General features: G+C 43.7%; 1 protein-coding gene across 2 annotated transcripts in view; it reads right to left on the bottom strand.

Moving 5' to 3' along the window:
• The window catches only part of anapc1 (anaphase promoting complex subunit 1), a 45,318-nt gene that overhangs the window by 4,171 nt on the left and 25,387 nt on the right, over window positions 1-15,760 (bottom strand). Inside the window, exons 34-50 of one of the 2 annotated variants that reach the window (XM_076743447.1) lie at window positions 15,219-15,371; window positions 14,948-15,029; window positions 14,402-14,493; window positions 13,758-13,892; window positions 13,218-13,300; window positions 12,775-12,853; window positions 12,505-12,579; window positions 12,248-12,300; window positions 12,010-12,157; window positions 11,668-11,864; window positions 8,030-8,116; window positions 7,451-7,568; window positions 4,693-4,770; window positions 4,112-4,179; window positions 3,766-3,904; window positions 3,153-3,239; window positions 347-442 (exon numbers count right to left, since the gene is read on the bottom strand). In XM_076743447.1, coding sequence (XP_076599562.1) covers window positions 347-442; window positions 3,153-3,239; window positions 3,766-3,904; window positions 4,112-4,179; window positions 4,693-4,770; window positions 7,451-7,568; window positions 8,030-8,116; window positions 11,668-11,864; window positions 12,010-12,157; window positions 12,248-12,300; window positions 12,505-12,579; window positions 12,775-12,853; window positions 13,218-13,300; window positions 13,758-13,892; window positions 14,402-14,493; window positions 14,948-15,029; window positions 15,219-15,371 — 1,770 coding nt within the window. The remainder of the gene's footprint in view (window positions 1-346; window positions 443-3,152; window positions 3,240-3,765; window positions 3,905-4,111; window positions 4,180-4,692; window positions 4,771-7,450; window positions 7,569-8,029; window positions 8,117-11,667; window positions 11,865-12,009; window positions 12,158-12,247; window positions 12,301-12,504; window positions 12,580-12,774; window positions 12,854-13,217; window positions 13,301-13,757; window positions 13,893-14,401; window positions 14,494-14,947; window positions 15,030-15,218; window positions 15,372-15,760) is intronic. The other variant, XM_076743448.1, reaches the window with a different exon arrangement.

Here is a 15,760-nt window from a genome sequence, read left to right as displayed (position 1 = left end):
CTAAAACAGTGCAGCAAGCAGAACCATCAGACTCAATATACTTTACCTAACTAATGTTCACAGGGGAGAAACTCTCTCCCATTATCTACAATTTGCACACACATAAGTTTTTAAATTGATTTCCAAACTTACAGATAGCTGTTGGTTTCACAAAATCAATTTGGAGACTAAAACTTGAGGCAGGAAACCAATCAGAGCGAGCGCTGAACACTTAGTTCTCAGCCATTTTTCATTACTGTTGCTTGTTAAATACACTGCGAAGACTGACACAGCTGTGAGTCAGGAGGACCAATTCAACAGCGTGAGCACGCACCTCTGTGCGCGTGTGTGTGTGTGTGTGTGTTACCTGCTCGATAGCAATATACGTGGGAAGCATCTCTGGACACTCCTGCGTCACACATTCATACAGCATGGCCGAGAACAACACCAGAGTGTCCTCTCTCTGCAAGCACAACACAGTGAGTGAAGGAGTGTTCAAAACACAAACAGGTTGGTTTATACGTGAGAGAAACTCTCTCAAATTTGCCATGTCGTTGAATTCAATTACACAACGTTACACTACAAAATGATGAATTCTCTTCCATTTCCCTGCACAGGCTGAAACCAGTGACCGCTGCGCAATCCAACTAATTCACCCGAAGCTGTGATGGAGCAGCCTCTTACTCAGAAAATTGGAGTCAAGTGATTAACAAGCAGATTGGGCACTGGTCACGACAATCTATGCAATGTAATTTAAGTCTTTAAAGGAGAGCGTGTGTGACGTGCTCTACATATAAAGTTGTCTTGTACTTAAAGCTGGAAACATCTCGTGTCTGCTCTTAATGTGCTACACTTAAAGGCCGTGAAGACCTATTTCCTCAATCAGCTTCACACTATGAGCGATGAGATCCACCATGAACACAAAGTTCCTGTTTTGGATATGACCCTTGAGAAATTTCTGGATTTCTTGTTTTCCCATTGCTGTTTTCATTGGTCTGCAGGGGGCGGGACTCAGCGATGTTGCATCCGTCTGTCCGCGAATCAGGATTTAGCTATTTTAATCTTAATAAAAGTCTGATGACGGGGGATTGTTTGCTTATGTTGGCGGGCCACAGTCGGTCAAATCTGATCAAGCATCGCCCACACAGTCCAGAAGAAGCAGACTAGCTGACTGTAAATAGCACCTCAGGGGAGTCCCCCTTTAATTTTATTAAGAAAAACTTGAGATTTTAAGTCACGTTTCAAAGGGATTTAAGGCAGCAACACATCAGACTACGCTTTTAATCTAGTTTACTAATCTGTTTTGGGCATTTTGAGTCAAAGTCATGGTTCAGCGTCTTTCTCACAAGATCTCGATCAGGACCTCACACATTGTTGAAGCGTGGAAACTCATTAGCTAAGCCAGGCACATGTTTCAAGGCGCCAATTCATGTCAAATAATCTGTTACGCAGACCTATAGAAACACAGACAGACAGGACGTCTGGTCAATACTTTGTCTTTTATTTCATCTCGACTGAAAGATGAAGCAGTTGTTTGAGCTCTCCATAATTTAAGGTCTTAATTACAGTATGCATTGAATTATTTACAGAAGGATTCAGTGTGTTTGCATGCATATTAATGTTATTTAAGAAAGCTAAATCATCATTTACTAATACCTGATACATGATAAAAGCCTTTAATATTCCTCCTGTGGTGTATGATGATTTTAGCCAGGACAGATGAGGCACACAACTCTTCTTCTTTGCTGTTTGTGCTCACAGTTTCCTGACTTTTGACTAAATGCAATATTCAAATCAATCCCGGATATGAGGATGCTTAGAAACATCCTGAAGAAAACCTGATCCAGGATGAACAGCACTAGCAGGATGCACGGTGCATGAAACTATGCTCATTTTGGTTTTGACAAAAACAACAAACATGTCTGGCTGTTTTCCCTCGTTAGACGAGCTGGCTAGGAGGAACTGAGCTTCAACAGAGCGGAGAGTTTCTGCAGCCATAGCCAGATCAACCACACATTAACTCAAAACCAATGCTGGGCAAAGTGTTATTGAATTAGCGCTCAGTTTCCACTGTGGCTCTGATAAAATGTTCAATGACCTTTTCATGACTTTCCATTGTTAAAGTCAGATCACCTCCAGGAGCTAAAAACTTTACTCCTTCCTGGTTTGTTAAGGTTATTCTAAAGGGGAGAACAGTTTAGTTTGCACTCCAGTGGGACTGATCATAAAATGCCATGAATGTGGCTGTAAAATACATGACATCAACATAGTTAAATTCACTGATAAGTTCAGAAAATGAGAAAATGTAACAAACTCCCCTCAGTTTTCCTGTCAGTAAACTCAGAATGAGAGGAACAATGAGCCAGATGCACCAGCTGTTAATTCAAAAGTTAATTTAGCTATAGCACCACCACACAAAGTAGATCTAACCATAACAAGAACAACCTGTCAAAGCTAATGCTAACTAGCTTGCAAAAAGCCCATTAAGATTGGAGGATAAAAAAAATAAATAATGCAATATAGTTGATATTTGACCATTTGACCAAAATAAATAAGAAAATTCAATGATCACTAACTTTGGTTTGGTTTCTCTCTGAACTCCAGAACAATTTCTCCATGTTTGCATGCATACAGTAAATCAAGCTTTTGTATTTGCAAGTTATGTCATAGCTTGTGACGCTACGGTGACTTCTTTACACAGATGACTGCTTTCTATTGGACGGAGCGACAGATGTTTCCCAGTAACTGATTTACACATCACTCACGTCCTAACTGGCCAAGACATTCCTGAAGCTGCAATGGTGCAACTGAGTTTGTGATTCATTGCTTTGAAACTAGCTAGCAGTTGCTAAGAACTCAGAGTTTTGTTTTACATATTAACTTGAGGATAGATTTGGTAGAACACAATCCTGAAGAGTGTGTAAACTGAGCGATGGTACATTCAGGGCTAAAGTATTGATTCAAACTCAAGCAGTGGCCTGGAAATCGCTGAGTTAGCATTCTTGGAGTTGGGATGCTGAATGGTGGAGCAAACGACAGACTCACGTCGCTGCTGATCGGTAAAAGCAGCCACAGTCTCTCTCAGGACAGTCAAACGGATGCCAGGTCATGCAGTTCAGCAGTAAAACTGCTTTCAGGGTCAAACCACATCAGTTTCCAGGTGTTAAACTCACGTGTTTCATTCCTTCAGATGGTTTACAGAAGAACTCGGCAAAAGAGACCAGGGCGGGCTCTGAGGTGAACGTAGAGATGGCTTCAGGCTGCAGAAACACGAGGAAACTAAAATGATTTACATGAACTCGCTGACACGTAATGGAAGGCCACAGAGGGCAGTCACAGAACAGCGTCAGTGGGATGAATGGAAGAAAAGGGTACTGTGGTCGAGAGAAGGAAGAAGAAGAAAAAGATAAAGGGGAGGAAGGACAGTGAGGTCAGGTGGAATAAATGACGTGTTTTGTGTTTTTTTCCCCTCCGGACCTGCAGGTGTATTGACAGCGTACATTGAGGCCATCAGGGAACCACTAATAGTCTGTCAACCACACAGCTGCCTGTCGAACCTGTAGTGACAACCTGCCAAGACTGGACACAACCAGCCACGGGGGGGAGGTCAATTCAATTCCACTCGCCTCTATTTATAGGCTGTTATTGGTGCAGAAAGCTTCAGAGCAAATTTGAGCAAATAAAGAAAGGCAGAATTTTGAAGCGTTCAGTCTGCACGTTCGCTCAAAAAACCTTCATGGATTAATGACGTGTGAGGGATTATGTGTGACATCTCCATGTCTTTACCTTGAAGGCTCTGACTCCAGAGTTGCGGTGGTTGACGGTGGAGGCCAGCAGGCTCTTCCAGCCTTGCGGGTCGTCTTTGTAGGGCAGCTGGCCGGCCCGTAGTTTCACATACAACACGCCATCTCTGGACAGGATGGACCTGAGGGAAACACACAGACAGATCGTCCTCTACAATCAGTCGTCCAAATCAGTACTTGAGATCAGAGCTTCCCTCTGGATTCCACTAATCCATCTGCAGGACTCTGATGGATACACACTCTGTATTTAGTGGTTTCATTTGAGTGATTGCCTGTAAAACTTCTGTTTGAGTTTTAAACAGATGACGTTTACTTCCTTCGTTTCTTACTTTAGATGCTGTGTTTCTTTGCTGAGGTCTACGGACAGTTCCCAGTATCGAGGCCCCTTCACCTTTACCTGCAATAAATAAATAAATAAATAGAAACTAGAAAAATAAAAGGCTTAAGATATCAGGGTTTGCTTGACATGTGTACAAAAGTTGCCATGAGGAACTGATCCTCTGCTAAGCCCCGCTTAAACCCCTCCTTAAAGGTAAAAAGCCAATAACATGCCAACTGCCTTTGGACATAAGGCTTGGTTTCAAAGCTAGTTAGCCAGACATGCTAACATTTGCTCTTGTGGTCAAAGACTGAAAGAGGTCACCCTGCGAAGTCTTAAGACCGAGCTTCATTCTTCATAGAGCCTCATGCAAAACGCATCAACATGGAGAGAAATGCAAAGCTTGACAGGGCGGTGCCTGGTTAGAGTTGCTAAGCAATGATTGGACAGTAGCCGCTCTGAGGAGGGGTTTAGCAATGGGTCAGCTGATACAGTTACTAATCCTCATCAGAGAGGGCGCCACACTGAAAGGTCTACTTTCCACTGGACTGCAAAGTCCAGAGGCTGCGAGGTGTGTTTCTCAGGCTTTACCCGCTTGAGAAGGTGCAGCTCAGGAAGCATGGTGGGGGCCATCAGCTCTACAGTCGTCTCGTCGTACCACTTGGTCTCCTGAAACAACAAGAAATGCATTCGCCATTACAACATACACGAGGACAAAGAGTCATATTTGCAGTTTCATGTCCTCACAGATTAAATTGTAAGATCTGTCCACACCTTACAGCTGCACTGAAGTGTAGTCATTCTCAGTATTGCTACATGCTACATTGCTACTGTATATGAGCAACGCTCCGGGTATTTCTCATTAAGCAATGAAACAGCTTCCTGTATTTACACATAATGTTACAGAGAAGTGGCAAAAGCAGAAAGACTGACACGGCGCAAAGGTCAACAGAATTCGTCCAGTCAAACTCATTTTGAGGTTAACGGTCTCTGAGTCTTAGTCAGCTAAGGCCAATCACTGATGATGTTCACAGCGTCAAGCTGAGCTTTCTGCTGTGAATTAAATTGAAGTGAGGAATGCCGTAAGAGGTGGTCCTCACAGTGGGTAAGGTCCTCCATTTATAACCTTCTATCATCCTTAATGTGTGGAAAAACTGAATTTTGGCAGCTTAAACCCACTGTGGTGGGCTGAGGGACCTTCGTCTCTGTCTTCTTCTATCTGTCAAATCATGGATGCTTTCAGTAAAGTGTGACACACATCAGCTGTGTTACAGAGAGTCACATGATTTAATGCAAACCCTTATTCAGACAGAAGCTATGCAGGGAGCAAATGTGATAAAATTGCTGTTTCTCCACACAGCTGACACGCATTAACGGTGGGATACAGGACAGCGGTGTGTCCCGAAGAGATGACGCACATCAACGCATAGTGACACACGTAAAGACGCCAACAGTGTGCTGGGCCCAGGGAGACAACAATGGGTGTGGGTGTTATGACATGCGTCACAGTCTGTGTGCATTTCCCTTAATGCTTGAAATCTAAAGAGCTTGAGTGCTTCAGTTTTTGCAGGAAACTGATGTGCTTCTCCTCAACTTTCCTCTACACGGTTTTTCCAGGTGATCTGGGATTTAAATTTGCAAACTTCCACTCACAAGCCATCCCACGTCTATAAACCTCTACCACCTACCCTCCCATTGGATGGGCACATTTCCACTCTTCTCAGAGTTTTTCTAGACAGTTTGCATATTTAGCACGCAGCCACAGTGGCCTGGTTTTTACAGAAGAAGAATTTGGAAAAGCATAACTCCTCTTTCAAATGACTCCTTGCTAAATCGGTAAGACCTGAAATCAAAATACTAAATACAGCCTCACAGTGCTTCAGACAACTGGAGAAAAAAAGCAAGACTTTCTAAACTGGCCAAATCTATACAGAGCGGCAACAAAACCTCAAGGAGGGAGATTTAGAAATGACTGCTCCTGTAATTCAGGAGCTATTTACTGCATCTGTAGACACAACTTCAGCACTGCAGCAATGGCTGTCGGACGCATTTTCATGTTTGAAAATGCTGAGGCTCTCCAGACAGAGTGGAGGAAGATAATAGCTGAGTAAATATGGAACACTAGAAAAACATCAAGTTGTTCTCACTTAAGCATCGAATTTTCTGGTTAAACATCATAATGGATGGCTGTTTTCTTAAAAGTGTCTCTAAAAATGAAAAGTGGGGCATCAGGACCAGCTGACTGTCTGTGTCTGCTTCCTGTTTCATATGAGCGCACATCATCCAAATGACATAACTGTGGCTAAACTGAATGGACACACTGTAGTCTTGTGCAAAGTCACAAAACACCGTCTCAGCCGCCACTGACTGATCCGCACCGACGACGCCACCGCCGAGTGCGTCAAAAGCTCCATCTGACTTACAATTATGTCGTAAACCATTTCTTTTAGCCTTTATGGAGCTGGAGGTAGGCAGCTGATGTCCTGTAAGGTTGATGGTTTGGTCACTAATAACACAACATAACACAAAGCTACTAAAAAGTGAAAAAATGAACAGAAGAAACAGAATAGGAGGTTTTAACTGCGGACAGACACAAGTCAGAGCTGCATTTGGGCCTTTTTGCATGATTGCCTTTAAAAACTGGAGGCTGCATATACAATGGGAGGATTCTTCTTCTTCTCTTCTTCAGAACTGTTGCTCTTATTGAGCAACCGCGTCAGCAGAAGCAAATGGGGATCTTTAAACAATTACCAACAAGCAATATTTCAGCACTGCTCTTTAAATGTATGTGAATATGAATGAGATGCAACCGATGTAGCTGTTCTTACAGCGGTAGAGAGTTGTATGTGTTTATAATTAACATTTTTTGAAGTGCTTCTAATAAAGGGGAGATTCATTCATCTGGCTGGGAGTAGAGAGCTGGCTCTGCGTGAATGGTGAAAGCAAGCTGCACAAATTACAAGTGTGAACTGTGAGGTCGAGCATGCGGTGTGGCCGACAGCAGTGACGCTGACTGAAAGCAGAACATTTTAGTCTGATAAACAGGCGTGTTTTTCCTGCGCCTCGAAGTGAACTGTACATACTGTACACTACAAGTCATGTTTGTATAGATGTGTTTGCATGTAATTGCCTGAGTGAAAAAAGTTAGGACGCTGTGTAAAACGTAAACAAGGACGCTTCCTCTTTGTGACATCATTTTAAAGACAAACTACAAAGCCTCCACACTAAAGCAGTGTTGGGACAAATGCCTTGCTCAAAGGAAAGGGCAGCTCATGAGTGACGGGAGCTTCTCCTTCCTTCACAGGTTTGCGGCTCCCTGTGTCAGCCTGACCTGCCGTCATGAACTTACCTTGTAGGTGACCTCTAAGAGGGCGTAGCAGGGCTTCAGGGAGTCCACGTCCACGGGGACCAGCAGGCGTGGCTCTGCAGCCAGCACAGCCAGGTGCCGCAGGGCCTGCAGGTGGTAGCTGCAGCAACATGAGCACAGTAGAATACGATTTTACTTCTATTGTTTATTTGGTTTAACTTCAAAGCAGCTTTTTGTTAATTGCCATGAAACAGACCAGGTGTATCACCCTGCATGCTGACTTTTAAACCTGATCTTTCACAAAGTGCTTGATCTAAACAACGGAGGCCCTGATTGGGAAACATGACAATAAAGATCTCAAAACACTGATTTGATATGCAGAAGAAGTTTAGCTGGAACCCTCCTGTATTTACAGTACTGCCATCAGGTGACGGTGACGTCAGACTTAACTGGTAACAGCAGCCGACAGATGTGGCTCAATGATACCTGCATGTTTTCAGCGAAGGTCAGGTGAAATGTTTGATAAGAGACTTGTCAGCATTTCGGACATTTTGCAGACAACGTCTTGTTATCATAGTGTGTCTGTGTGTGTGTGTGTGTGTGTGTGTGTGTTGGGCTCACCGGTTGTCAGTGCTGTGAGCGGGGAAGTGTGGGTACAGGGCGCACAGCAGAGCAGCGATGGCTGAATTGGAGGTGCTCAGGGTGTACCTAACACAAGACAACATCCAACACCATCACGAATGCTGAACACACAATCCTCTGCGTCCACTTGTTGAAAACACAACCCGCAGCGCTCACACGAACGCAGTGATGGGTATGTGAAGTACACTTGGGAGAATAAAAATAACAAAATTACAGTGCTCATAACAAAACACAATGCACTGTAAGTATTGCACAAGTTCTGAAAGACGCAGCGCTCCAAAATAAACACCTTTTTATAAACCAGGTGTGTGCTGGTTAACGTCATCACAGGCCACTTCAGAGCCTCTTAAACATAATAGTTGGCAGTGAAGTGTCTACTTTGCCTAATGGAGTCATTACAATAAAGTTGGGTCAGAAAATAAAGGCTGCTTGTACATGGAAGGTTACTTGTGAGAGTGCTGAGGTAAAGGATGTTGCTCTTCAATTAAATGGCTGCTTGGGGCACATTAGGCACGTTTAAGAGCCTCAGCCACACTGAGCATTACATTCTTTTCCCACAAGTTTACAATTCAAAAACCTAAAATAGAGACTCACAGTGTGTTTAGGCATATTTTAGAGACAATCTGGTTCAGATTCACCAGCAAGAGGGAATGAGTAGCAGTTAACCAATGAACAATGTGCTGGTATCCAACAGCTGTTTCAAAACTGTTTATAGGACACAAAGCTCGACAAAATTTCTGGTATCAGTATCAAATTGAGCTTTAAACTCTTGGATTTAAAGCAGCTACATGGAGTTCAGTAAGAATCCTCCCAAACAAACAATCTCCATCTTTTGGTGGTTTCTTCATGTCCAAAAAAAAAAGCTAAATCAGTAACACCAACCTGAAAATTTTTTATCCTGCTACACTTTTAGAGTGCAGTTAGGAAGAAGGAAAAGTGTGACTGAAAGTCTGGCAAATCAGCATATTTCACTAAAGGTTTCAATTCCTCCGTTCCAGTGGTTCCCAACCTGAGGGTCCCAGGAAGGGGTTAACGAAGCGGAGCGGAAACAAAAAGCTGATCAATAGAAAATTCATCGGCAGCTAGTTTGATAACCAGTTTATCGTCATTTTTCAAGCAAAGACGTCAAACCTTACTTCGTTCCAGCTTCTCAATTCTGAGTATTTTTTGCTTTTCATTGCCTTGTGATACTAAACTGATTATCTCTGGGTTTTTTGGACAATTAGCCTGACAAACAAGGCCTGTGAAGACATCACAGCTTTTCTAGAACAAACACTTAAATGTGAAAATCATCAGCTGATTGACAGGATAATGACAATCACTGGCATCAACAGTCTCCTGTTTTCAACCAACAACATCACACATTTTCTTTGACCATTAACCGAAATCTGCAACTTCACAACTTTCAAAGTGACTAACAGCAACATTAGAAACAGAAACTTCCTGCTCTGACGGTTAGATCCACTTCTGCTACAGTAACAGACGATGGAGCCGTTACAAGGAGGATCGCTGGCGAACGACCAGTTCTTCTGAGTCACTTACAAACTGGACTCAACATTTTCAACTTCTCATGTATGACCTTCCAGTATGTGGAGCAAAAAATACAAATTCAAGCTGTTTTACTGCTACACAAAAGATGTGTGAACTTGTGCTTTATTAGTCCCTGTGAGGATGTTTGTCCTCTACATTTGACCCACAGTAACTGTTCCAGGAGCAGTGGGCAGCGTCCAGGCACCGGTGACGCCAGTGTTTTTGGTCAAGGACAAAGTATTCATAATATCTCACATGCAAATGTTTGTTTTGGGAGGAAACCAGAGCATCCACATCCACATCCAAAGCCCCCTGTAAACCGTTACAGGCCGACTACATGCTGTGGCTATCGTTGGGTTGAACGCCATGTGTGCCTTTGCGTGGAAAAACATAACTTTCACTTCAGTTTCCTGCTAAAAAAACTGAACAAATGGGAAGAGAAACTAACTGAGTGAACAAAAAAGAGCGAGGGTGGGAGGAAGGGTGAGAAAGCCACACAAGAGATTAGCGGTATTGAGGAAAAACAAAGGTGAGAAAAGGAATGAGAAAAAAAATGAATGACAGCGATGCAGCGATAATGAAACACATTGAAAGCCAAACGCGAATAGAAAGTTTCAATGCAAATGATTGAGAGGCTGAATGACAGACGAGCAGAGGGCGAGAATGGAGGAAATGTAACAATGACAGGGCACGAGCCAGCGCACCGGCATGAACCTCTGCAGACCCACGCTAACACACAGGTGATAATACACACTACGGTGCATGACATTCAGCCCCTGCAGCTGTGTGGGCCTTCAGCTGGCACGTCCAAAAAAAAAAAAAAACGTGAATAAAATCAAAAGGTTCATCTGATTTCGGCTGTAGGTGGAGAAACATTTGCAACATGTAGTGAGAGAGTGGGGGTTTTTCTTTCCCTTGAAAAAACACTGCGTGTGCGTGTGTGTGTGTATAAATGTCATTCATTATGCACAAGACAGCACTCATAACAGACCCTGTGTGTATTTGTGTGGCTAACCCACACGCCATGTGTGTGTACCTGGTCCTTCCCAGAAACAACAGTCCCAAAGCTGATTAGTGTGTGTGTGTGTGTGTGTGTGTGTGTGTGTGTGTGTGTGTGTGTCTGTTGGCGCACAGCAATTCAGGTGCCATATGAAAGGCTACATGTAGAATAGAATTAATCTCTGCGTCCTCATCAAAGAATCATATTTGCATGTTTTGTTTAGATGTTTTTTGGGAACATACTGCTTCAGATGAAACCAGTCAGCCAGGGTCAGCTGGATGCTCAGGGCCTTGGATATTTTCCTTAGTGTCAGGAAATCCCATGAAAAGACCAAAACCAACAATCAATTGATCCTGCTGACAAAGAAGTGTTGCCCCTGTGCCATAAACCTTCACTGTTGTCCAAAAGCTACACAGACACATCAGTGAACCACACTGTGGCACCGGTGACACGTTCCTTCATTATTGTAAACATGGATGCTGTTGTTTATTTTGAGTCAGCCCACCGTCCTACCAAATTTGTATTCATCTGCTGAAACAGTCCCCAAAAATGCTTTATTTACTCCCTTCTTTTAACCCCATGTTAGTTTGGGTGTTTTCATGAGACTTCAAATACAGAATAACACCAGTCTTCTGGTCACATTCAGGGTGAGAAACTGATTGGTTTAGTTGAGAATAAGACTTTAATAAGCAGATACATTCAGTGTGACTGAGTAAAAGGGGGTTTTATAAACGGAAAAGTGTGTCCACTCCACTCCTTCATTTAAAACAGCAGTACTCGACATGATCTTGGGTAGCGATCAGAGTGGGTGGTACCATTGTAAAAGCTCGTTGAAAGTACCTGTTTTTTGGTTTTGAAATACCCTTTCAAAGATGTAGAAGTAATTACGGTTTCCTGTTTGAGTAATTTGCACATTTTTGTGGTTTTTGGCTTCTTTTTTTTTGTAGGACCAGCAGGCGAACATTGAATTTACAATTATATAGAAACAGATAGCAAGATTAATGATTTCGTGCCCAAATATAGTGTTTAAATGGCTCCATACAGTAGTACCTGTACAGCGTGTATATGTGCGTGTGCTGGGTCTCACCTGCCCCCTCCCAGGAATAGCAGGCCCAAAGCCATGTGATGAGCCATGTGGAAGCCGTAGTTCATCTCGCCGCCGGTTCGCTTGTGGAAGAAGCGACAGAGCTGCAGGACCTTCAGGTTGCCGGTGCCGGACATCACCATGGACATAGCCAGCAGAATCATGGACAGACCGGTCTGCAGGTTGTAATAACCCGTCTGCTAAGAGAGCCAGCACACATGTTGACAGAGAAAGGAGAAATATAAGAAGTCATTGTCTTAAGTTTAAGCAGGCATGTCATAATGTGACAACCTTATAAGGCCATTCCTGTATCAGACAAACAGAGAAACTTATATAAACACTTACAACAGCAGCTGAACCAGCGAAGGACATGATCTTCATGAAGGTTCGGGCAAATTCGTAGAGGCAGTCGAAGGCGTCGGAGTTGGCAGAGCCGGCGAAACGTAGGCCCAGTGCCATGCAGGCCCCGGCTGTAATGTAGTCTTGGGCTTGACTAAGAGGGGTCAAATATTCAAGGTTTAACCCAGAAATGATGTATGTGATACAATTAAATGCCAGTTTTTAATTCATATTAAATACTTACGCCATTGTCTCCATGTTAATGTCCTCTGAAGGGTCAAACGTCCCCCTCATGATCTGAAAAAAGCATAGAAAACAGTAAAGAGTGAAATATGTGAAATGAAAAAGCTGAACCTGCTTTCTTTCACAGAAATGAACCGAATCTCACAGCTGGCAATTCTTCACAAGTCATACTGACTTGTTGCCACGTCTGCAGCGTCATCGCTCCAAACCTGCCAGCTCAGTCACGCTCGGTGTGTGTGGAAGTGTGAATTTTCTCACCTGGGGTATGTTACTCTTGACCCACTCAGTATTGGGCAGGATTTCATCCCACATGATAATACACCGAGCAAGAGTCTGAGAGGGTGCAGAGGAAAGACGGAGACAGGGAGGAGACAGACAGATACAGCAGGTTATGGAAAGGTGGCAGCAATGATCTCAGTCAGTCAGTCAGTCAGTCAGTCAGTCAGTGACTCACTCACTCACTCACTCACTCACTCACTCACTCACTCACTCACTCACTCACTCACTCACTCACAGTGCGACACTAACCCTCAGCAGCAGAAACTCTGGCTTGATGAAATCCAACAGGAACCAAGTGTCTGGAGGTTTCAACCAATCAGCAATGGACCTAATGGACAGAACCAGGAAGAGACAAGGAGGTGTTAATACCCTCCTTCCACACCCTCTCGACCAACAGACGGCATCAGATGACGGAGACGGGAACCTCTTGACCAAAAGCAGAGAGGAGGACGATGGAGGAGTCGACGGTGGCGTAACGTGACGACTGGGCTCACTGACGGAGGAGACTTTCCATCGGGCGGGTTAGGATGTTCTGCTCAGCGTTATACTGGCTCTGAGGTACCACATGTTTGGATAACTTGGATATTATAACACCAAATTCTTATTGTTTTTGCATCTTAAAATAAAATGGAGAGTGGGCCAGTAGGATCAACATGCTTGACAACATCTATCAATCGTTTGCCTTTTCTCACCTGTTGTTGGTCTTGAGGTAGATCATGGCGAGGGCCAGCGTGGCCCCTGGACACGTCACGTCTACGTTTATAGTGTCGCCTTCCTGGAATGAACATTTAAATGATTTGGTTAGCTGGCTGACCACAGAAACTAGTCAGCTAACGATCAGCATCTATCTAACTTCAACATTTGTGAAACTCAGCTGTCAGCTCCGCAACGAAGTAATGAAAACTGGCGAGAATATGACATGAATATGAAATAATCTTCATGAATTGTTATGACTGGATAATGTGTACGGTGGTATAATAATGAAATTCTCAGGACTACGTAATAAAAGACAGTATTTTGAAATTAATTACCATTAAACACACATTCATTCTAGACCACTTATATCTGTGCAAAACCAGTGTCAGAGGACAACACCTGCACTGCTCAGGCTCTACGAGGCTGTTACATATAATAAAGTGATTCCACATTAGAGGAAAGTTAATACACTGTGGAGTTCCGTTCCTACACTTGAGATAACAGTCTTTCTAACAGAAGCAGAAAGGTCTTTCCACCTTGATTTGGTAGCTGGGGGACTTGTGTCTCTCCCTGTTGGCCCCGGCCTGAGCTCTGCGGTGGCCCCCCACCATGTACTGATACAACTGCTCTGGGACGTTCAGGTCTGTCATCCCAATCAGGTTACTGCCATGCTGCAAGGAGAGAGAGGGGAGCGAGGATGAGCGAGGGACGGAGAGAGGATGAGAATTTCTGTTCTTCCTCTTTCTCAGTGGGTATGAACAGAAACTGTTTGAGAACTGACACCTTTACACGAGCCAGAAACGAGCAGCTGCAGTGAAGTTTAATGGCGGAAAGCGAGCTCTAAAGAATCGATGAAGATGGTAATGATCAGGTTTTGTGAGAAAAAGACTGCTTCTCTCAGGAGTTGCTATTTAGCATCAGTGATAGGAAAATATACAGTTCAGGGAGAAACCCAGAGGAAAATACTACTTCAAAAATATACATTAACATAAAAAAACCCAAATATTTTAAGTTCAGCTCCATCTGACCATCTGTGACCTGCTGTTTCCCTAAAAACATCTGACGCCTTCTGATAGGACAAACCCGGCCCACCTGAAACTTCCAGCAGGTTGAAACAACATTAAGATGTTTCTGCAAACATTAACTTGACCAGCACAGCGTTTCTGTGTGTGTGACTTACGCCCAGACAGACCATGCCCAGGGCCAGACCTGCAGCCAGTGAATAGGACTCTCTGTCTGTACAGTACTCCATCTCTGGACCGGGAGGTCGACCTGAAAGACACACACAGGAGGCAAAAAACAGAATCAGACCAAATATCATAACGTGAAAATTCAAGTAACCAACTCAAAACAAGATCAAGAGCTGGAGAGTGTGAACCACTTCTGCCTGAATACAAATAAAGTCAGTGTGATTTGAATGTTGACCAATATTACTTTAAACTCGGGCGTCAATCTGGACCCGACCAAGAGTTACTTATCGACTAAGTAAGGATATATTTTCTCATCAGTGCTCACAGGAGTCCTCAAAAAAAAAGTTAAAATCGTTTTTTGACTCTCATTTACGTTCAGGCTGCAACCAACAATCATTTTCATTGTTGATTAATCTTACAAATATTTTCTCGATTAATCGTGAAAGTCAAAAATGCTTGTTATACAGTACATTTCCCACAGCTTCATGTGACACACACACACACACACACACACACACACACACACACACACACACCTATCTCAGAGAGCAGGACTTCAGCATTGTGTCTGTGTCCTGTTCCCTGGTACACCAGCCCGATGCCAATTACAGCAGCAACCTGCAGAACAGACAGAGAGAGAATTGAATGTTTGATAGTTTAATTTCTGTCTGCGTAAAAAACATAATCCACAGATACACAAATCCCCGTAGTATTACTCATACTCTCACAGAAATTTCACAGTATTTTCCCTCATCGCACTGATGAGCTCTCGTGTCTTGACGTTTCAGCATGCACGCTCACTCTTACCTGGACGTTGTGCGGCACGTCCAGCTCGGTGGAGGTGGGTGGCAGAAGGGCAGGGATGTGTATGCTAAGCAGGCGGGTGATAGACATGTCCATGGTGCCCAGTTTGGCCGAAGACACGCCCAGGAGGAGGCCGATGCTGGTCATCTCATGGCCCTGACCGGGTGACAGGGATGAGGGGTTAAATTCCAAAGACGACTTAACAGTATAATACAGGGAGGTGAACATCATGAAAGCTGAGATCTGAGGGATTGCCTTCTCTTTCAAAGGCTGGTCAGAGCACGCAGGGTGATGTCTGTCCCCGCATGCTGCAAACCTGCCGCAGCAGAACAAATTACCTGCAGTGTAATCAGCTCTACCTGTGACGCTGGTATCTGAGGCTCGCCACGACAGATGGTTTTCATTAGACCCCTGTGGATGTGTGAGCGTGTGTGCCTTTAATAATCACAAAGACATACTATGCTGAGTGTAAATCAAATAATACTGGACATTTTTGCTTTATATTCAAATTAAAAGGACCCAGTTACCAACAACCAAGTTCTTTT

The sequence above is a fragment of the Chaetodon auriga genome, chromosome 11 (genome assembly GCF_051107435.1).
Source record: "Chaetodon auriga isolate fChaAug3 chromosome 11, fChaAug3.hap1, whole genome shotgun sequence".
Taxonomy (NCBI): Eukaryota; Metazoa; Chordata; class Actinopteri; order Chaetodontiformes; family Chaetodontidae; genus Chaetodon; species Chaetodon auriga.
The sequence above is the reverse complement of the archived record's forward strand: the minus strand, read 5'-3'. Positions and strand labels throughout refer to the sequence as shown.